The sequence below is a fragment of the Sus scrofa genome, chromosome 2 (assembly GCF_000003025.6).
Source record: "Sus scrofa isolate TJ Tabasco breed Duroc chromosome 2, Sscrofa11.1, whole genome shotgun sequence".
Classification (NCBI taxonomy): Eukaryota; Metazoa; Chordata; class Mammalia; order Artiodactyla; family Suidae; genus Sus; species Sus scrofa.
Window position 1 is genome coordinate 149,705,616 of NC_010444.4, and position 22,200 is coordinate 149,727,815.

General features: G+C 54.0%; 1 protein-coding gene across 2 annotated transcripts in view; it reads left to right on the forward strand.

The window, feature by feature from the left end:
- FBXO38 (F-box protein 38) overlaps positions 1-17,260 on the forward strand; it is a 48,576-nt gene extending 31,316 nt beyond the window's left edge. For both annotated transcript variants that reach the window (XM_005661794.3, XM_013995310.2), the window contains exons 13-22: positions 695-811; positions 2,180-2,380; positions 3,776-4,510; positions 9,551-9,651; positions 9,859-9,961; positions 12,805-12,971; positions 14,278-14,423; positions 14,915-15,018; positions 15,529-15,642; positions 16,379-17,260. In XM_005661794.3, coding sequence (XP_005661851.1) covers positions 695-811; positions 2,180-2,380; positions 3,776-4,510; positions 9,551-9,651; positions 9,859-9,961; positions 12,805-12,971; positions 14,278-14,423; positions 14,915-15,018; positions 15,529-15,642; positions 16,379-16,557 — 1,967 coding nt within the window. In that variant the 3' untranslated portion in view covers positions 16,558-17,260. The remainder of the gene's footprint in view (positions 1-694; positions 812-2,179; positions 2,381-3,775; positions 4,511-9,550; positions 9,652-9,858; positions 9,962-12,804; positions 12,972-14,277; positions 14,424-14,914; positions 15,019-15,528; positions 15,643-16,378) is intronic.

Genomic DNA, 22,200 nt, shown 5'->3' on the forward strand with positions numbered 1-22,200 from the left:
TGGCCTGAGTGCTTTCAGGGCCGCCTTGAGAGATTTGGCCTTGATCTTGTGAAAGGTGGCAAAGCCTCTCCTCTTAGGAGAGGGACTGTTTCGTCTTAAGACGATGCAGGTAAACTCACTGATGCTCATCTGTCTGAAACTGTTCCCTGTGCTCATCTGCGAAAACTGACATGTTCCCGCACACTGACGGCGCGAACACGCCCAGCGAAGACGGGGATGCAAAGAAAGCAGCCGCAGGGCGCTGCTGAAATGTTAACAATGTCCCTGGTGTGTTTCGTGACCCGACCTGCCGCGCATTGGCCGAAAACGATGCCACAGTCTCTAGAAAGCGGCGAAAGGATCACAGGGTGGGATCTCGCCCGCCCGGTGCATGGGGGCGAGCGGGCAGATAGGGCAGGACTGACGGCTCACGGGGTGATCACACTTCTGGCGCCTCCTTGGGTGCGCCGCGCCTCTTCCCTGCTTTCACCTGCAAAGGACGCTCTCTCCACCGGGTGCTCCTCTGCCCCTGTGATCTCCTTCCTGTAGAATCGGCTGCTTCTGACGGCCACCGAGACAGTGAAGCACAGTCAGCGGCTGCCCTTACCCAAGGGCCCCGGGCGTCCTGGGCGGTCCGTCTCTCCCGGGAGCCGCCTGCCCTGCGGTGCTCAGGCCGCTCCTGGTTGTGCCTTGACTGTGGTTCTTTTCGTTTAAGCTCTGAACGAGATGGAAGACATGGTGCACGAGGATGGAGACGTGGCCGGGAGTGGGCCTGAGACGCCAGCTCACAGTCAGGCAGTGATCCCTGTGGACGCGGATGAGGAGCAAGCAGGTAGTCGGTCACGTGACTTCCCTCATCCCTGGCCCTGAAAACTAGGGCCTGGCTGATGAGCAAAGGAACGCACCGAGCATGATTATTTTTCTGACATTACAACCAAACATGTATGTTTATTTTTGACAAGGCCTGTATTACATGTTGGTGTTCTCCTCGCTCTGTGTGTGTGTGTGTGTGTGTGTGTGTGTGTTAAAGTTTGGGGTTTTTATTTTTCATAACGGCGGCAGCAGCCTGTCTTTCCATTTGTGTGTATACATACAAATGGGTGTGTGTTGGGGGGGTAGAGAAAGAAAGCACTCAGATTACAGATGGGAAAATACATGAGCTGATGGAATAGTCTGCTTGTTCTCTCCCTTCCTTTTGGGAGGAGGAGGAGCAGGTGGCGAGGCTGACTTGCTTTACTCAGGAGGCCAGGTCCTAGTCTGTTTCGCTTTGGGTCACTGTGCAGGCCTTGGCCCGCAGAGGTTGCCTTAGCCAGTCATGCATTTTCACAGACGGGAAACCAAAACTCTCTCAGAAATTTGAGTGGTTTGCTCCAGACCACTTAGCCAGAGTTCGAAGGACAGAACTGAGATGAGAACTCAGGTTTTCTCACTCCTGGTCTGTTCATATGCTCCCTTGTCTTTGAATTGAAAATATCATTAACTACCCTTGTTTTAAGTGTCTTACAGAGGCAGCAATTCATTCAACAAACACTTATTGCTTCCCTCCTCTGTGCCAGGCATTGTACAGTGTGACAGGCAAAAGGGAAGCTTGCTTGGAACTTAGGTTTTATTCATGAAACAGCTCTCAGGCACTCGGCAGAGTGGGTTGTGAGAGCTGAGAGTTTACAGTGTGTAATGTCAAGCAGATAAAACATTGTTTAAAGTAGCTCTACATACTCAAATGACCAAGCTGCACCATGCGTCGAGCCTTCTGAGAACAGATGTGCAGCCCCGGCGCGTGGGACCTGAACTTAAAGAGGGCGGAGTTCTCACCTGTCCCATGGCTGCGGGAGGCTCACCTGCACTCGCTCTGCTTTCATTCTCTCATGTGCAAGATTCGGGAACTCCTGAACGTATTTCTCTAATGATTATTAGGACTGTTATTCTGACGATCTTCAGGATGGCTCGGTGCCCCTTTCAGCCAGTGAAGGCCACGGGGGGGATGCCGTGCGCTCTTCCTCTGTGGCTTTCCGTCTGCGGGTACCCTCATCACACCTAGTGTTTAAGGAAGGCTCTGACGTCGTGCCCCGTGGATGCTGTCTGAGGGGCGGGGGCGGGGGGCAGGGAGAGCCCAGGCAGCTCCGGGAGCCGCGGGGGCAGCGCCGAGTGAGAGCCCCTCTTGGGCAGAAAGGGAAGGGGCCCGCTGTGCTTTCTGTCTTAGGGCCGAGCGGTCTGCAGCGCGTGGTGAAACCCACCCCAATTACTGTGCATGACTCGGAGAGTGACGACGAGGAGGACAGCCTGGAGCTCCAGGAGGTGTGGGTCCCCAAGAGCGGCGCCCGCCGCGCCTCCGAGCGCGAAGAGAAGGCCGGACAGTCGGCGCCGCCGCCGCCGCCGCCGCCAACGCCGCGGGACCTGCCAGGTGAGGGCGGCCCCTCCGGCCTTTCCGTGACCGTCCCTGTCCCTGCCGCAGCCCGCGGGGCAGCTCCCTCCTCCTTAGGACGTGCGGCGGGGCGAGCGAGAAAGGCGGCAGCCCCGGCAGAGGACGCGGCGGCGCCCTCGGGCCGGAGCAGCGCGAGGCTGCTGCGGAGTCAGGGCTCCGGGAGAAGCTGCGAGGCCGGTCCGTCCCCCGCGGAGGCGTCGGGGTGTCGGGGCCGCTGAGGGCTGCGGCCTCCGGGGCTCGCGCGGAGCAGTGAGGCAGCGGCGTCCCGCGCCGCAGCCTGTCCGGTGGTCCTCGGCGAAGGCTGGTGGCCGGCCTGGTGCTGGAGGAGGTCCCCGGGCCCGTTCTTCCCATGCGCGTCCCTCTTACATCAGGCACCAGCCTCCCGCCATCCGCCTCACCAGGAGACCAGCGTTTCTTAACTCTGAGGCGTGTCTTTCTTCCCTGCCTTCCCTTCTGCTTCTCAGAACCACATACTTAGCACTGTCTGCAGAGGATGAGGGTTTTTTTAAAACTGTCCACCCCTTTTTCTTGGGTACCTACTCCTTGATGGAGCTGAACGCTGCATATGTATGCGTGTGCATTTAACGCCCAGCCGGAAACATCCACACGTCTCTGTGTATGCAGGGAAGCTCCGTTCCTGACACTTGGAAAAACTTCGTAACCACTGAGCCATCACTCAACTCTTAGTTTATTCCCTGTAAGAAATGTGGCTATCTGCCCTATGGTCGAAAAGAGATTTTATGGACACTGAATTTGGGCAAAGCCATGTGACACGCTGGTGCACGAGCGTTTCCTGGCAAGTTGAGTTTCTGAACTTAGAAAGCGGATCTGTCAGCCCCACAAAACCCCATGTGTTGAAAGTACTCCTCTGTGTGCGCCTGAGCCTTTCTGTGCCCTGGGCACTGCGTGCGGTGCTGTGAGGGAACAGAGACGAGGAGTCCGGAATTCTCTCCCTCTCCCTCTCCCTGGGGAACCTCTAGTCTGGCGGAAGAATCAGGTCAGAGGCATGAACGGGGCCATCTCAGGGCGTGTCCTGCAGGGGCTCTGGGGGGCGGGGCGAAGAGCTTGAGCGGAAGCCACGGCTGAAGATGCGGGGAGAGCCCTGGGCCAGGTGCAGTGTGTGTGTCGCGTGGACGGGCACGGAGGGTTTGCTCGCAGTTAGGTCGTGGCCTTGACGGCGCCGCGGCGGCGTGTACACCGGGCGGGCACAAGGAAGCCGTGGGAACCTGGCGGCAGCCGAGGGAGGTGGTCAGCACTGTGCTCTAGGAAGGTAGCGGGCCTTGTTTCCTGTCCCAGATTGACTCTGCCTTTGGTCCAGAATGTGCGCTGAAATCTTGTCTTTTCCTCGGGCCATTCTTCTTTTTCTGTCGGCAGTGAGTGGAAAAGGCAAGACGCCCCTTCGAAAGAGGTACACCTCCCATCAGACGGGCCCAGCGAAGCAGTTTCCCCTCGAGGAGAGCAGCTGCGAGAAGGGCTGTCAGGTCACCAGCGAGCAGATCAAAGCCGATATGAAAGCAGCCAGGGATCTTCCCGAAAAGAAAAAGAGCAAGGACGTTTACCCCGGCTGCAGCAGCGCCTCCGCCGGCACAGTGGGGAACTCCAGCTCCCGCAGCCCCGCGTCCCAAAGCCCCGGCCTGGCGAGGACCGTGAACAGCAGCGGCTCGGCCGAGCCGGGCCCTCCCGACGTGGACGCGTCCGGGCCGTGCGTCTGCTCCCCCGGCGGCTCGGAGGACTCGGAGGCCATGGAGGAGGGAGACGCAGAGAGTTCCATCTGCCCCCGATGCTGCTGCCACAGGCCCCCGGAGCCCCAGAGGAGAACTAGCAGGTGTTCTGACGAGGAACGTCCTTCCACCAGCCGAGCCTGCGTTGTGAGTGGCCCGGATGGTCCGAGATCCGCCTTTGCCTTTCGGACTCTGCCACCAGGGGGGTCTGCAGGCCCAGCACACGCCCAGCGGACGAATGGGCTTGGCCCCGGGGCTGCAGGTGAGGACAGGCGGGGGCGCCCCCAGCCCGAGAGCGGGGCCGCGCAGGCGCCTGACGTCTACCCTCGGAGGCCCCTGACCCGGGCCAGGAGCAGACTGTCGCACGTGCCGCTGGTGTCTGAGTCAGGTAGGCCGCGCCCCGCACTGGCCGCTGCGGGGTGGGACTCGGCGCAGGCCGCCCGCTCCCCCGGAAGTGGCCTCGCAGGCAGCCGCTGCGAGGTCTGTGCTGGGGCTCTGCGGGTGCCTGGGTTTGAGGGCGATGGGGCAGCGGGGTGGGAGCAGGAGGGGGGGGTGGCCTGTAAAACGGTTTGTAAAAGAGCCCACCAGGAAACACGCCAGTGGCTCAGCTTCCGCGAAAACCATACCTGCCTCCATTGACTCTAAAGCCAGGACTGACCCTGATGTCTGACGCCCAGAGTGTAAATTCTGCTCCCGTCCCACACGGCCGAGTGGTAACTCTGAGTGACGGGTGGAAGCCTAAGCCACCGCTGAGGCCCGTGGGGATACCCCTCCATTCGCCCCTGCAGGAGGGAGGGATGTTTCCCCAGTGCAGGCGCTGCTTCCCCGACGGGGTGGCCTGAAGGCAAGCGGGTGAGCAAGTAGCTTGGCCGAGTGATGTTGCGAAGGCGTGTTTCACACAAACGTATGTGGACGGCTTCGTCGCCAATGCTTATGTGCGTGCTGAGGCCGTGGCTTTGGAGCGTGGGCGCCGTTCTTCATCCTGATTCTTCTTCCGTTTCTGATCTGCTATGTAAGTCACCTCCTGCCTTCGCTACGTCACACATACCTGTCAACGACCCGTCGACTTCTTCTAAGTCTCCCTCAGTTTTAAAATCTCGAAAGCAGAGCGCCTTTGTTGGTGTTAAACAGAGCTGGCTGAGTCATGCGGCGTTAAGCCAACAGAACCAAGCTCTCGTGAGCGGAAGATGAGACCTCGTGATGTGCTCATGAGAGTCGCATAAGCTCGCATTGAATACCGGGGTTTCATCTGAAGGTTTCCTTACGCTTTGCCCACGCGTTCTGCCGTGGGGAGACCAGTTGGCCCAGGCTGCCCTTGGCATGTCTTCTGCCTGTCTGACACACAGCAGAGCACTTGCCAGGCTCCCCGTTTTGAAGCTCGGGTCGCTGGCGTTCGGTCCAGTCGCCCTGGCGTCAGCCGTCACCGCCGTCTCGGCCTTTTCGGCCCCGCTCTGCTGCGTCCCCGTTGAGCAGAAACGCCCCCTGGACCCTTTCGGTGCTTCTTTCTTCGCCTGCCTGTTCACCTTTGTGATCTCTCCCTTTGTTTTGCGGGGGCTTTTGTTTGTTGGTTGGTTGGCTTTTCCATCTTTTGAGGGCTGTCCCTGTGGCCTCTGGAGCTTCCCAGGCTGGGGGTCGGATCGGAGCTGGAGCCGCCGGCCTACACCACAGCCACAGCAACGCGGACCCGAGCCGCGTCTGCGACCCACCCCCCACCTCACGGCCACGCCGGATCCTTCCCCCGCTGAGTGAGGCCAGGGGGGGAGCCCACGTCCTGAAGGATCCTAGTGGGGTTTGTGAACCGCTGAGCCAGGATGGGAACTCCCCTGCGGGAGGTGTTTCTTTTACGCCCTGGCAGGCTGTCTACACGGGCGCACGTCGTTTTCACATCATCTCAGTCTTGTATTCACTTACTGGTTTAATTTAGTTTAGTTCTTTATTTTAATCTGCGGGAACCAACTCTTTTTTATTCCAAGTTGTCGCAATCCTGTTGGACATCCGTTCTCATGTCATTATTTTTTGATTCTCTTTGATCATGTACCTCAGCTGGACTGCAGTTTCTCTTCTACTGTCAGATTCCGATGGTCCATCCTCTTTCATGATTCTTTTGCAAAATTGCCTTAGCTAGTCATGCATTTGTCATTTATTTTTAGTTTCATTTGATAATAATATTGACACGTCCCAGAAGCAGATCTTACGTTTTGTTTGGAATTTCATTGTGTCGGTTGACTAAAAAGATAACTGCCATTTTTACAGCTTTGAATCTTCCTATCTAGGGACGACTTTGGGCTCTTTGTCTTGGTAAATTTTTATAGGTGTTGCTCTTTGGGGCAGGTTGTTTTGTTTCGTCTTGAATAGGAATCCCACATAGAGGAGGTTTGACTTCTTTGCCTTGTGTTAGGCGTCGCCTTTGCCATTTTCTTCTGAGTTGTTTCATGATCAGAACTTTTTCTTAGGTTAAGAAATTTCTTAGAATTGAAGCAAAAAATCATTTATGTATTGCTTTTTATTTTTTTAGGTAAATTACATCTGTTGTCTTGAACTCCCCCCCCCAAGTTTGAAAAGAATTCTAATGTGTGTAGCTAATGTGTGTATGGCAGGTAAATTATTTCCTAGTATTTTTAAACACAATACAACTGTTCATTTGCTTACAATAACAACTTTTCCGGGATAATGTCAAACTGCTCATTTTTAAATTATCCAGATCTCTTTTGGAAAGAAGACCAAATTATCTAGGTGGCTTTCAACTTGTTATTTTTAATCTAGCATGCTTTTGATATCTCTTGGCCATTCTGCTTTAAAAGTTTTCGGGAGAAAAATCCAAACTAAAAAAGGAACGAACTTGATCGTTTGGGATTTTTTAAAATCACTTCAAAGAAAACGTTGGGATTTTTTTATTTGGTTTTAAATTATGGCCTTCTGCATCGTTAAAACCATGTTAGAAGTGGTATTTGCCTTGCGAGTTCCTCTTCTGGGAATAAATGCCTGTAAGTCGTTCTTTTTATCCTCATTGTGTAATACTTCGTAAAATGCACATCACAAAAACAATTGGACTGTCAAAGAGCAGCCTTTAAGGTGAATACGACGTGGTGCCGTGAGCAGCATCCTCTGTCCCTGGCACCCCGTGCCTGGCTTGCTCTGCTTGTCTGCGTCTCGGCGGCATCGCCTCTGCGCGTGGGGACCGCCTGTGTGTTACATGCCGCCTCCTCCTGTCTGTCTCTGCAGCAGCCTCTGAGCTTCCCGAGGGCAGGGACACTGCCCGCTTGCTCACCGTTGTATCCGCAGAGTCTAGCGCCCTGACTCACGTGCGTGGGGCTCAGTGAACCCCTGTGCCCTGGATAAGTGGTGGTGACCGTCCCCTGAGGCGTGCTGACGTTGGTGGGCGTGTGAAATCACTAGGCTTTTCCCTCAGCAAGACGTCGTGTCGTAAACAGAGCGGGAGTCGTAAGGAAACTGCCAGCGCGATGCCTCCGTTTTCCTTTTCCATTAGGTAGCATGTGTTTTTCAGGATTGTCTGTACATGAAGCGTGACTTAGTTTGATAGCTTGTCTTAGAAAACAGTTCCTGCTCAGGAGAACAGGAAATGTGACTTTGAACCCCATATGCTCACCACTTAAAGAAGAGGTGAGAAGGCAATCCATGACGGTGAAAAGTCTGAACGTTGGCCCTAAAAGGAGACTGCTATGGAAGATTCTTTCTGGACACTGTGGTGAAGGAACGGAACCAGCCCTGTGTTTCATTTGCTTTCATTTGCGTGGCACTGGGAGAGGGAGCAAAGACCTACTATGGGTTGTAACAGCTGTTGAATTGCTGTCCTGTGAAATGTGCTGCCTCTAGACGATGCCTAGTCAGTGAAGATAGATTATTCATGAAGCCCCTTCAGGGAGACTGTGGAGGGTGGCTTTCGGGGTTCTAGAACCCTGGGGTTTTGCTTGGATTCAGGGTCCTTAACGGGAGTTGGGCTCCCTTTAGGATCCATCCAGAGTGAGTAGCTGCTTGTGGTTGTTCTGCACAGTAAAGTTTCACAAAGGTTTGGAATGGGGAGCAGGGGGCACTGGTGGCTCCAGAACAAAACAAAACAAAGGTTTGGAATGGGGGAACAGGGGGCACTGGTGGCTCCGGAGCAAAACAAAACACTGGGACTGGATCTCTGGAGCCCCTGCCTAGCCCCGGTCTTGGGCCCTTTGCAGTCTCTGCTCCTCGTGTCCTGTCGTTCTTTATAATCTCCCACGTTCCAAGGGAGAAAATGACCAGGTGAAACGTTTGTATCTGGTAGCAGCAGTGTGCGGGGGGTTGGGGGCGGGGAGAGTCATGAAGGTCAAGCTTATTTCATTCAGTACGTGCCCTGCTGCCCCACGACCATCAGAAATGAGGACAGTGACTCTGAGGGCCTTGTCTTGGGAGCTACGTGTGCTTGTAAAGTTTCTGGGATGAATTTAGAACTTGTAAAGGCGTTAGGGCCTTCCGAGCCAGGGTTTGGCAGGTAGATGACTGCAGATTTTCCAGCACAGTAACAAACACCTTGGCAAACTGTTTTCCCTCCTCACGCCTCACTTTGCTTATTTGTAGAGTAAGGAGAATAATGCACCTTGGCCGGCTATTCAGTTAGTTAATGCAAGTAAAATACCCTGAGAAAAGTGCCTGGCACACAGTGAGCGCTCAGTAACTACGTGCTGCTAGCGTTGTCCCGTGTGCGTATCTGATGCGTTCACTCATTCGGTGAATACTGACTGCCTCTGCTGCCAGTGACTGCTCAGTTTAGCTCATTGCTAGCGGCTGACTCGGGTACGCGGGTGAAATAAGACAGCACTGTGTTCCTGAGGAGCTTTTACTTTAAATGGAGGCATTAGACATACACGGGGGGTTCCAGGACCACACGTGACAGCTGGGCGTCCTGGTGACTTGTTGGAGCAGGTGGTATTTGAGCTGAGCCTTTCAGGGGTATGTGGTGTTTCCAACGTGAAGTCAGGAAAGGTATTCTGGGCAGAAAAACCTAGAATGATTAATGACGCCAGAAGCACTGGCAGTGGCATGAACGGAAATTGAGAACAGTTAGAACTAAAGCACAGCTGCCAGTGTCAGGCATTCAGATGAATTCAGTGGTTCAGCAGGAGTCAGTGGTTTAAGGTTGCTGAGCAGGAGAGAGGGAGTTCCATGTGCCCGGGGCATTTGGGCTGGGTTGAGGACGAGGGCTGAGGCTGGCAGTAGACTGTTGGAACGGCCCAGGGTGATGCCGACACGTTGGAGACGGTGGGAGGTCCTCTGGTGGTGGAACAGTCCGTGGGACCCGTGTTCGGACCAGATTCCTTGGGAACCACGACGTGGAGTTGAGCGGTGCCGTGGTGGAGCTGACAGATAGGCAGTTGGATGTGCTGTCTGTGAGGGCAAGAGGGCAAGGCTACAATTTGGGTTTTCCTCTTGCCTTTTTTAGAGGTTGCCAAAACAAAGCCGCGTCACGCCGTGAAACGGAAGCGGACGGCAGATAAGTCCACCAGTACCAGTGATCCTGTGATCGAGGACGACCATGTGCAGGTGAAGGGGGAGCCCTCGCTGGCCTCTCCGTCCAGCCTCGTTCCTGGACAACGGGAAGGAACGAAAGCGTCCGTCTTTCTGTAGCGTCTCCGCCCCAAAGAGAAGAGACGCGCAGCAGTTGCGTCTCCCTCGGGCCAGGAAAGCCGTTCAGCTTGAGCAAGCAAGCACGGACACGCCGATAAGTCTTCTGCATTTTTCTCCCTCTAGGTCCTCCTGTTAAAATCCAAAAACCTCGTTGGAGTCACCATGACCAACTGCGGCATCACCGACCTCGTGCTCAAAGACTGTCCCAAGATGGTCTTCCTCCACGGTAGGTGCTCCGCCCGCGCTGCACACGCACACGCGCACACACACACACACACTCTCACACTCAGACTGTCCCAAGATGGTCTTCCTCCACGGTAGGTGCTCTGCCCGGGCCGCGCCCGCTTGCGCACACACACACACGCACACACACACACACTCGGACTGTCCAAAGATGGTCTTCCGCCACGGTAGGTGCTCCGCCTGGGCCACACGCGCGTGCACACACACGCACACACACGGAGTCGGATCCAGCTCAGACGCGCGCACACACACACACACTCGGATCCAGCTCACAGCAGCCGCGCCTCGCAGATGCTGCAGCCCCGGCGCTGTGTCTTCCAAAGAGTCAGGAGGCTGGAGTTCCTGCGCTCTGTCCTCGTGCCACGGTTCTCCGCGACTGACTCCATGGCACTGGCGAGGGACCGGGTGCCCAGACGGGGTCCGGCTTTCACACGGCCTCCCTCCAGCTTTCTGCAGGTGACAGCTGCTGCCTGATGGACCGGGGCTAGGTTAAACACACGGGTGGGCTTCAGAGTCCCACAGAGCTCACCCCGAATCCTGCCTTGGCCGTTTCCGAGCCGTGTGATGCCGGACCCGTGTCAGGCGTGTTCGGGGAGCGTGGTGGCTGGGCCGTGAGTCCTCACCTCCTCTGGATCTGAGTCAAGGGATCGGCCATGCCCGCGGTTATCCTTAGCCCGTCTCGTACATGACCTGTTTCTTTTTCCATTACTGCCCCGAATCGTGCTTTTCATGCCTAACCATGTAAAATTATGAAGAGCTGACTTGTTCCTTGCCTTGGGCAAGGTACACATTCTGTGTTCGCTCTTCTCAGTGTGCAAGGCGTCCATAACTGTGCCCACCTCCTCAAGCATTTGTGAAGGTTAACGGAGGGCACACGTGCCCACGTGCGTGCGTGCAGACGTGTGTACCCACACACACACTCCGTAGAGGGCTCACCTCTGCTAAAACCTAGCAGATGCTCATTTGTATCAGATTCGTGTTGCAAAAAAATACTTAGGGGATTTCTTTTCCTTGCGCTTCTCCAGTGCTGCTAGTAAACAAAACAAGGACAGCCCTAGTAAACACTTCGTCATAAACTAGGACACTCTCAGGAAGAAGGCAAGAGGAAACTGAAGTGTAAGCACCTCCTGTTTCTCCAATTCCCAAGACTCCAGACCTGGGGACCCTCAAACCCCGGTTCTCCCTTACAGGGTATTTCTCTGCTCCACTCCCACCGGGGCGGCCTTGAAACATCTCATAAGTGACTCTCCTTTTGGAGTGTACCCCTAAAACAGAAGAGGAGTCCTTCCAAAGCCCAGATCCTAACGGCAGGGACGCCCAGCCTAGCTGTAGGCGGCACTGTGAGAGCTTTCGGGCTGTCGGCTGTCTGTCCTCTGCGGTCGGAGACTAACCCTCGCCTTCGGACTCGGCTGCATGGGTGACTCAGTCCTCTGCTCTGAGCTTTTGGAGACCGACTGGTTTTCACCTTGACACTTGACTCTGGTGATTCTCCCCGCATCTTCTCTAAGCTAATGTTGGCTCACATGGCCTCAGGCCCAGCCTTCTCTCCCTCAAACCGACTGTTCCGTTCAGCTTCTCACGGGACAGAGGATCTCACCGCGGCTCGGTCCCCAGCACCCCCGATGGACAGGTTGCCTGTTCACGGTGGATGAGGTGAGAACAGACCTCAGCCACGTCTGGTTCTTCACCATCTAGTCCTCTCTGCCTCCCTTTGCTGTCCCCGCCACGCCGCCTCTTCCTCCTGCCACGTCCCAGCGGAGAAAAGGAGTCTGAAAGGCAGGGAACTTGCTCAGTGTTCAGCATCAGTTACAGGGCTAGACTGCACGGGAAGCTGCTGGCACTCGGCTCAGGGATGTTACAGACACGTCTGGGTGAAAAGACAAGAGATCAGGCACGTCGGCCGCGCTGGATTTAGAGTATCATTCAGCTGATTCTGTCTTGAATTGAACCAGGTTCAAAATCTATGGGAAAAATTGGATCAGGTTGAAATTCGAGGTTTTAGAAAAGGAAGGGGATAGTTTTCTGCAGTTGGTATATTTTACAGTTATATGTCTGTTATATCACAGTGGCTTTCCCTATACCCCCACATTTTGTATGAGAAATGGGAAGAACAGTTCTCATGTTTCAGAGCAGCACTTTCCGTGGAACTTTCTGCAGTGATGGACATTCTCTGTATCTGCAGTGTTCCACATGATAACCGCTGGCTGCGTGTAACTGTTGAACATTTGAGCTCTGGCTAGTGTCTGAGGATCTAGATTGTTTCTTTTATTACATTTTAGTTAATTTGAATTTAAGTAGCAACAAGTGGCTAGTGGCTACCAGGCCGGGCTGTACTTTAGACCAAAGTATCCAGGTATTTTTAGATCGTTGTTTTTGAAGGTTCTGGTTTTAAGCTTGAGGTAAGACTTAAAACCAACACCGCTCATTTCCTGCGGGTGAATGCACAATTACACGTGAGTTACTCCAGGAACCATTGCCCATAAAATTATGTAATTCAGTATTTGCTGTTGTTCATTCTCGTCAGTGATTTTTTCCTAAGCAATTCCAAGTCATTCTCTGAGACTTGAAGTTCTTGCCAGGAACATCTTAGACGGGAAAAGGTATCTTAACATCCTGTCAAGTGTAAGCCTGACCTTCTTTCGAATGAGAGAGAATCACATTTTCAACTCGTTTGGATAACTGTCAGTGAAAGATGTTTACGTCTGTATGATTTTATGCTAATCAAAGGTGGACCAGTCTTCCAGAGAGGATTCCACATAAGCCGTACACTGCTCTCTTATCTTGCATGACTTCTTTCTCGAGCTCACCGCTGTTTTCATTTTGTAGCCACCAGGTGCAGGGTCCTGAAGCATCTGAAGGTGGAAAACGCCCCGATCGTAAACCGATTTGACTACGCACAGTGCAAGAAGCTGAACATGGATCAGGTGCTGGACCAGATCCTGAGGATGCCCCCGGAGAGAAACCGCATCATATACCTTCGCCCCATGCAGCAGGTAACGGGCTCTGCGCCTTTTTGGTGCTACCCGCATTACAGTGATTCTTTTTCTTTAAGTCTTCAGCCTTTTCGGAGTGAGTAGCTTTTATTCATTTGTGGAACCCACAGCGATGAGTCTTTAGACTCCAGAGAGTTCCTTGAGCCAAGCTGGACGGCCTCGGCAGTCTTCCTCAGCAGCACTTTTGTGATAGAGCTCTGTGGGTTTAGCAGGTCATATGAGGAGTTGTTCTGCAGCAAGTGTGGCCCTTACTTCAGGTCGTCTGTGGTTAAGAGCAGGTTCTAGTTTCAGACTTCCTGTTTCCAGCTCTGGTTCACTGACCGGTAGGTAGCAGGTACTTAACTTCTGTGTCTTAGTTTCTTGAGCCCTCAGATTGGGAGAATAAAAACCCAAAGTTACTGTGATGGCTACAGTGGTAGCTGCGAGGTGTTAGGATGCTTGCTGGCACGTAGCAGCAATCACACGACACTTGCTACTGTTATTAGGAGTGCTGAGAATAAGCACAGTCGTCTTGTACCTCCATGAGACGGCGGGTGCTGGCGGAGCCTCCTGCAGCCATCGTGTCGCAGACACACGTCAGTCAGGCCGTCGTCATGCTGTGCGCACATCTCAAACCTGTACCGTGATGTGTGTGTGTCAGCTATTGCTCAGTGGAACGGGGGTTAAGGAAGAGGAACCCTGCACAGAAGACTCTGCTTCATGTCAAAAGAAAGTTTATAAAGGAAACAGGAACTTTCGCAGGCAGTGTTTGAGCCTGGCCCCAAAAGAGGCATTTCAGCAAGCAAATGGCTTGTTGCGTGTGTATCATTTGCTGGGGCTGAAAAATACCCAGGACATCGCTCTTGCCTTGAAAAGTGCCTTTCCAAGGAGGTAGACTTAGATGTCCTGACGATGGCACAGGGGCACGTCATGAGGAAAGACAGGGATGAGAAGGAAGCAGGGGGGGCACAGGCCTCGGGGAGGGACGAGGGAGTGTGCTGCGTGCTCGGGACCAGGCAGCAGTCTCCTTAGAGCGAGGCGCGTGGTCCTGCACGGTCACACAGCCTGTCAAGGGTGTTCTCAGAGCTGGATTCCTGGGGTCACGTACTCGAATACCAGGGAGATGGAGCTGGCTAGACAGATGAATTTGCTGAGCTTCCTCCCTAGCACAGCAAGCGGGGTTCAGCGCAGAATGTGACGATTTGATTTTCAAATCAGCCAGAGATTGAAAAACTCAAGTCCCAAGGAGAGACTCTTCAAGCCCCAGGAGATGGATTTCTAAAGCCTTCTCTGCCTTGGTCCCCTTCCTCTTTGATGTCTTCCGCAGGTGGACACTCTGACACTGGAGCAGAAGCTGTTTAGTGGCCCCTACCCCTATCACATATGTATCATCCATGAATTCAGCAACCCTCCCAACGTCCGGAACAAGGTTCGAATTCGCAGCTGGATGGACACGATAGCAAACATCAACCAGTAAGTCAGCTGCAGCCCTGGCGGCTGCTCCTTCTCGGTCCGTTTCAAGAGCAGGCCGCCAGAAACAGGCTCTAATTATTAGTATTTTTTTTTTACTTTAAGTGATTTCATCTGGGCTTTTCAAGCACTGAAACATAGGAAATATAGCAGGAAAAGCCAAAGGAAATGAGGGTTTAAAACTGAAATGCATACATATATATCCGTCACCTTTTATCTTTAAACTTGGAGAAAAATTACAAAAACAGACTGTTGGTATATATATTTAGCTTCGTCCCATGAGTCGTTGGGCGTGGAGAGGAGGTCAGACGAGCGCTCTCAGGACTGTTTGCCCCTCGGAAACCTGCGCTTCGAATGCAGTGCTTCTTCAGGGTTTTGTCTGAGATCTTTGTGGGAATCTAGGCCTGACACATTCTGCTAGTTCCTTTCTCCTCCACATCCCAGCATTACCTTCAGTTTTATAATTTTTATTTCATTTCTCTTGTTGCCTCCAGAGAGCTTATTAAGTACGAATTTTTCCCTGAGGCCACGCGCAGTGAAGATGACTTAAAGAAGTACCCCAAGTACCCCTGGGGTAGAGAAATCTATACTTTAGAAGGTGAGCCTGTATTTATAAACGGTGGGGAAGCCAAACAGGCTGTCAGCGCACTGGATGGATGGAGAGACGCATCTTGGGGAAGACGGGGCGGGGGCCTCGCGGTGTTTCAGGATGGTAGACGCGCTGACTGTCGGCGGAGAGCAGGACCGGATGAAGGCTGCTCTGTTCGTGCGTCTTTGCCATCCCTGAAATAACACGGAGCAGTACTAAGACACAAAAAGTAGACGCAAATTGAAACCTGCCGCCGTTGGAGGGTTGCTAGTGACCTGAGGGCATCTGTCTCAGCCTCTTATAGCGTGGGCGCGTGTGTGTGTGTGTGTGTGTGTGTGTGTGTGTGTGTGTGTGTGTGTGTGTGTGTAGAGAGTGAAACTGAGGCTTAATGAAAGCGAAAGGTGACCCAAATCGCTTGACGGTAGAAGCCCCATCCCGGGGCCGGGCTGTAAGGGGAAGATAGAATAGTGCAGCGCCCGCCCCGTCCTGACCAGCGGCCCTGCGCCCGTCTCCCCGCAGGTGTCGTGGACGGAGCGCCCTATTCCATGATCTCCGACTTCCCGTGGCTGAGGTCTCTGCGCGCAGCCGAACCCAACAGTTTCGCCCGATACGACTTTGAGGATGACGAAGAAAGTAATTATGACTTGACGTGATTTCTGCTCTCTAGTTTGAGGGTGTCCTACTGTGTTAAGTCAATCTGTAATATTTTCTCTGAGGTTACACGTAGGAGAGCGTTTAAATCACTCCCCGTAAAAACGCTTCTGGGTGCTGTTTGGTTCCCCCTTTGGAAGACAAACAGCCACAAACAGTGACTGTAAACTGAACGGTATCGAGGCTGTAGGAAGGTGGGTGGGAAGGGTTAACAAGACAGGTTTTCCTGCCTCGAAATCTCGTCACCTAAGCCTGCACACCTGCGTTACTGTGTGGCTTCACAGTTGCTCCAGTTAACACTCCCTGTTCTGCTCCGTAGGAGCTGCTGCTTGTTAGGTAGCCCATGAGAACTTAGGACTTAGGTGTAGATTCCCGGCGGGGGCCCTTGAAGGAGCTTGGGAATACAGCTCTTTTCAGTGTGAGCACGCCTGAATGTCCACTTGTAAGACATGTGACAGGTGTTTGAGGAGGCGGCGGATTTCCCAAACTGCACGTCCGTGTATATGACTTACCCCAGGTGCGTTTCCCCCTCGGGCACGCGTGCTCTCCCGGGCATCAGACGGGGTGCAGAACCACACTGAGGCCGTGAGCCACGCGTGCAGCAGTCACACCGCCTGAGAGTTGCAGGCCTGTCTCCTCGACCAGCTCAATCCGAGCGACTTTCCCAACGCTTCTGATCATTAATTGCTCGTTTCCCCTTTGCTTCCGAAATCCCCAGGTACCATCTACGCGCCTCGAAGGAAAGGGCAGCTGTCTGCCGACATCTGCATGGAAACGATAGGCGAGGAGATCTCGGAGATGCGCCAGATGAAGAAGGGCGTGTTCCAGCGCGTGGTGGCCGTCTTCATCCACTACTGCGATGTCAACGGCGAGCCCGTGGAAGACGACTACATTTAGCCGGCTCTGCCCCTGAGCCCCGGGGCCGGCCAGCTGCCAGGCAGCTCCGCAGAGGCCTGGGGCCTGCAGCCAGGAGGCCCTGGCTCGGCGAGGCCTGTGGGAAATGGGTGCCGAGCATCGAAGTTGTGTACAAGGTGTGTACACAGAGGAACAACACAAAGAGCCTTGCTGAGAACCCACTGGATAGCCTATGTTGATGCCGTTTAATTTAAGAAGTCATTTAAACGAAGGCAGATAATTGGAAAGAGTTCATTTTGTCCGTTTTGTTCCAGACTTAGTTCATCGAGTGTCACTTTTTGGCTGAGCCTCCATTTACTGCAGTCTTAACATCCCTGCCAGTCATCCCTTAAATCTGTGCCTTTTCTCCAGCAGAGCCGTCCGTCTGTCCCAGTGAACCTGTTGAAGCGTCTTTGTGTCTTGTGCTGCTTTCGTTATTATTAAAACACCAACTAGACCCTGTAGTCAGAGGTGGCTCTATGTTTTTGTGCAAAATGGTGGTTCTTTTTCTCTTGGTATTTTGGTTGCCATATTTCTTAAAATCAAGTAAAAAGACTTATGAGTTTAAAAAAACAAAAAAACAAAACTGAGTTTGAAGAGGAAATGGAAAAGTTTCCCAAAAAACATTTCTAGTTATTTATTTCCATATTCAATTGTGTATATGCTTTATCTTGAATATAAAAATAAAAGTTTATTAAAAACTTTTCTCTTGCCTTGGAACTGGATCCCTCATGTTACGGACGAGTGGAAGGTAGTACATGGAAGAGCAAAGTGTAAAGGGGTGTCTGAGTAAGACTTCACTGTAAACCAAGTTCTGTCGCCGGAAGAGGTTCAGCTCGGAATTCCGTAGGACGCAGAACACCGGGAAGAGCAGAATTTCTCCAAACACCTGGTCATCCGAAGATGTCCTTTCTGCTTTCTCAAGAGCAGCTCACCTGATACACAGCAGGGCCACATGCCGTACTGGGGCGTCAGGGGCTAGGGCCAAAAAACCTTCAGAGCAGCACCTCCTCGGGGGGCTGGCTTTGCCACTTGGTAGCTGAGTGACCTCTGCAAGGTGCACCAACAGAGGGTCCGTGGGGAGTTTTGGAAACGCTTCCCAGACGGAATCCGTGACTGCGTGGGAGGTGGCGGGTCCGGCCCTCTACTGAGCAGGGACTCACTGGTGCGCAGGAGGCAGACGGCTCCCCGTGGCCCGGCGTGGCTAAGGCCTGGCAGGACGGGCATCTCAGGGCCCACGTCCCGCTGTCATTCGCGTCACAGAAACCCAAGGTGCCGGCAGCTTTTCCTGAGCCTAGCAGTGTGCAGGAAGTCAGTGGCTCTCTTCAAAGTTCTCTGTTCCCAGACTGAAGATTCTCCTGTTGCCACTAGGAAGAAGGGTCCAGGCTGCCCTCCCCACCTTGTGGAGCACAGCTCCCCCCTGCCCACTCTCCGGTTGAAACTGCCATCACTAGAAGGCGCAAGACGGACGACGGGCCGCTCGGCATTCCAAAGCGATGCAGAAGCCCAGCCTGCAGCCAAGACTCCGTCTAAACCCGGTTCCTCACTGCACCTGTCGTAACCAAACCGTCCCGTGGGAACAGAGCGAGAAGTGGAGGAAGAACATCCGTAGCTAGGACGTCGCCAGCGGCGGCTGCTCTCAAAGTCGTGGTGGTTTATCTGTCACTAGATGCACGGCTTGAACAAGGAGGAGGACAGCCAGGAACACTAAAATCATTCCCAAGATGCCCGGACCGCAGCACCTCAAAAACAAGGCAAAACTGGGAGGGCGCCTTCAGCGGCAGGCCCCAGGTAAACGTCCGGGATGGCCGGCTGGGCCGACGGCCCTGCAGCAGCCGTCGGCTGAGCTCTTCCGCGCGGGCCCGCGGGCGACTGACACGTGCTCAGCCGCAGCCACGGAGGAAACGTCAAGGAATGGGCCTGGCTGTGTCGCCACAGAGCTTCATGTTTGCACACAAATCTGAGTTTCATATGATTTCCACATCGCAAAAGGTCTTTTGCTTTGTTTTCCAACCACTTCACAAAACAAAAAACCACTCTTGCTGATGGACCAGAGGCTTGCCGTTTGCCCACCTGTCGCAGTGCAGTGTCTGGTCTCTGGGAGTTCCCATCATGGCTCAGTGGAGACGAGTCCGACTAGGATCCATGAGGACGCAGGTTCGATCCCTGGCCTTGCTCAGTGGGTTGAGGGTCCGGCATTGCCATGAGCTACAGTGTAGCTCAGATCTGGCTTTGCTGTGGCGCTGGTGTAGGCCAGTGGCTACAGCTCCCACTCAGCCCCTAACCTGGGAATCTCCATATGCTGTGGGTACAGCTCTAAACAGACCAAGGGGAGGAAAAAAAACTGTTTCATGGATGGATTACTGAATTAATGTCAGTTTGAGAGAGAATCGTGTCTTTCTTAACAATGCCTCCAGGTGTATGAATCCTGGCAACCACTTTAAATAATATCTGGCACCACAGTTCTTCCAGGAAGTACATACACATTCTGGGCTTGTTTGGTTTTTGTTTTTGGGGTTTTTTGTTTTTTTTTTTTTTTTTTTTTTTTTTTTGCCACACCTGTGGCACCTGGAACTCTTCAGGCCAGGTGTCGAAAGGGATGGACCCTGCACCACGGCAGCAACGGAGCCACTGCACCGCCAAGAGTGGATCCCTACCTGCTGTAGCACAGGGGAACTCCCTGGACTCGCGTTCTGACTCCCTCAGGCGACTGGACTGCTGGGGGACGAGGCGACGGCTCTGCCCCGTCCCTGGAGCCTCGGTTTCCTCACGTGTAAGACGGCAGCACAGCCCACACGGCAGGCGTGAAGGCCCACGGACCGTCCGCCGAATGGACAACGTGATGCAAGTGGAAGGAGGAGTGCTTCCACCCTAATTCCCTTTATTAGGAAAAGGCTCTCTCTTTTTTGTAACTTACCTTTCCGGAACCTTCCATTCCTTAGGATAGTAGGAAGCAGAGGCAGAACTGGTGAGGCCATTAAGAGAAGCCAACAACACATTATGAAATGAAAGCGTCTTTAAGGTCGTGTGCCAAGTGCTCTGCACCCACCTCCTCCCACCAACACTGACGCTGCCCCTCGACTCCGGGGAAGCTGGGCTGTGTGAGCTTAAACACCTTGCTTCTAGGACGTGGTGGGAGCAGGCTGACTCCAAAGCCTGTGCCACGGAGCAAAGCGGCTCAGTCCCGCAAAGGGAGGGAGGAGGCCGGGCCTTCCCCCGACCCGACCCGACCCCAGGGAGCTGCCCAGTCAGCGTGGCTGCTGCCACTCCAACTTGAAACAGCTCCAGCTGACCTTCATGTGGGTAGTTCAGTCCCAGAAAAGAATGAAGGGCCACCTGCTGACAAGGAAGATGCGAAGGAGTGCCGTTGACAAGGCAAGGTGAGGGAGTCCCCGGGGCGGCTCAGCAGTAACGAACCTAACGAGCATCCTTGAGGACGCAGGTTCCCTGGCACCACTGGTGGGTTAAGGATCCAGCGCTGCTGTGAACTGCAGTATAGATCACAAACCCCGCTCAAATCCGGCATTGCTGTGGCCGTGGTGTAGACCAGCAGCTGCAACACCCATTCAACCCCTGGCCCGGGAACGTCCATATACCGGGGTGCGGGCTTAAAAGAAAAGAGAAGGCAAGTTGCAGTTATTACATGCTGCATCATCTGATTTATATATAAAACCAAAACCATGCACGTTTGCATGTACATTTGACATATGTAATTACACAGAACATGTCCTGCATGACACGAGCCAGGTGACAAGAGCAACTAGTCCTCGGGAGGGGAGCGGGGCTGAGGTGGGTGTCGGGGGTGTGGTGCAGTATCTCCAGCACCAGCGCTTTTACAACGAGGCCGCAGCGCGTAAACACGTTCTGTGTACAAGCCATCCCCCAGCTCGTCTGCAAACACCGTCTGCACGTTTCGAAGCCGGTGTTAAGAGGGGAGAAAGCCCTGCTGGGATGGAGTGAAGGGAGCGTTTTCAGCCCTGGCTTCCGGCCCAGAGAAGGGCTGTGTCCTGAGCAGACGGCTTTCCCCATGGCTCACCTTTCCTTTTCTGCAAAATGAAGTCGGTAATCCCTCCGCTCGAGCTGCCCCGAGAGGCTCAGAGATGGAGCCGTGAAGGTGCAGCGCAACGACCGTGCCTGCGGCGCTGAGCTGATGGGCCGCAAGCGCCCTGAGCTCCTGCCGGAACACGGGGCGCCGAGCTGCCTTCGCTGGGACCACCGGCAGCGTGGATGGCCCCGGGGGTGGTCGGAAACATACAAGGCTAACCCTGGGCTCATACATACCTGATGCTCGGGGTCCTTGGCTGGTTATGCAGTGACTCCAGGCTGCTGAACCCTGGGAGGACGGCTGTGTGCGGAAGGGCCTCTCCTCCGGACCGAGCATCCGCCTGAATCTGGCAACATTTAACGCTGGAAATGGAGGCTGAGAGGTCACGGGAGCGACAGACGATACAGCAGGTGTGTGGCAGCGCCGTCCCCGGGAGGGGCACGTCCCAAGTCCCTCTCCGGGTCCTGCCGACTTGGAAGGGAGGGTCTCTTCCGCAGATGAGGCAAGAGCCCGAGCGTGGCTCGTTCACTGCTCTCTCCCAGCACAGGGTCCCACAGGCGGACGTGGAATAACTTTGTCCCCACAAGGGCCGAGGTGGCCGCATCTCGGGCTGCGGGCTTGGGAGTCAGGCTGCTGGTGCTCCCGCTCCAAACCACACGAACCAGGGCTGCCACTCAGGCTCATCGCCAGGTCTCCCGGTGAAGGTGTGCCCGTCTGGAAAACAGGGCACATTCTGCTTCGCATCGCGCTAGGATGGGATGAGGATCAAGTGAGCTCATCCACGTAAACCGCCGACCACAGTGCCCGGCAGAAAGGAGCTCATTAAGTGTTACTTTCTTCTCACTGCTACGTCATTAGTTTGCTGGTTTGTTATTGTCTAAGACACGCTCTGGAGTGAGCTGAACAAAGAAGCAAAGGGAAAGGGGAACCCAAGCTGAACACAACAGTAATTAGAACACACCCAGTTGCACTCCCTCTCTCCCCGCAGCCCGAATACGGGGAAGGAAGCGTGTCATGAAACCACGTGAGCTCAGGGCGGCAAGCTCGCCTGTGGTCAGCTCTCCTTCAGGCCTCCCCAGCCCAACGAGCCCGCCGCGTGCGGTGGGCGCCCCGACGGCTCTGACAATGTATCCCTTTCAGACACGGAAGCAGAGGGCAGGCTGCCAGTTAGAACTTAATCACTTTACTTTTTGGAGTTCCTGTCGTGGCGCATAGGAAAGGAACCATGAGGTTGCAGGTTCGATCCCTGGCCTCGCTCGGTGGGTTAAGCATCCAGTGCTGCCGTGAGCTGTGGTGTGGGTCGCAGATGTAGCTCAGATCTGGCGTGGCTGTGGCTGTGGTGTAGGCCAGCAGCTACAGCTCCGATTTGACCCCTAGCCTGGGAACCTCCATATGCCGCAGGTGCGACCCTAAAAAATGACAAAAGACAAAAAAAAATTTTTTTTTAAACAACCCTACTTTATTTTCATTTATTTCTCTCTATGGCTGCTTTCTATTTATGGTAAGTAATACCGATTTTCTTTCTGGAGTACCGATAGAATGTTTCTAAAATAAATTTATGTAAGTGAAAACTTGAACTGACTGACTTAGGTAAAAATACT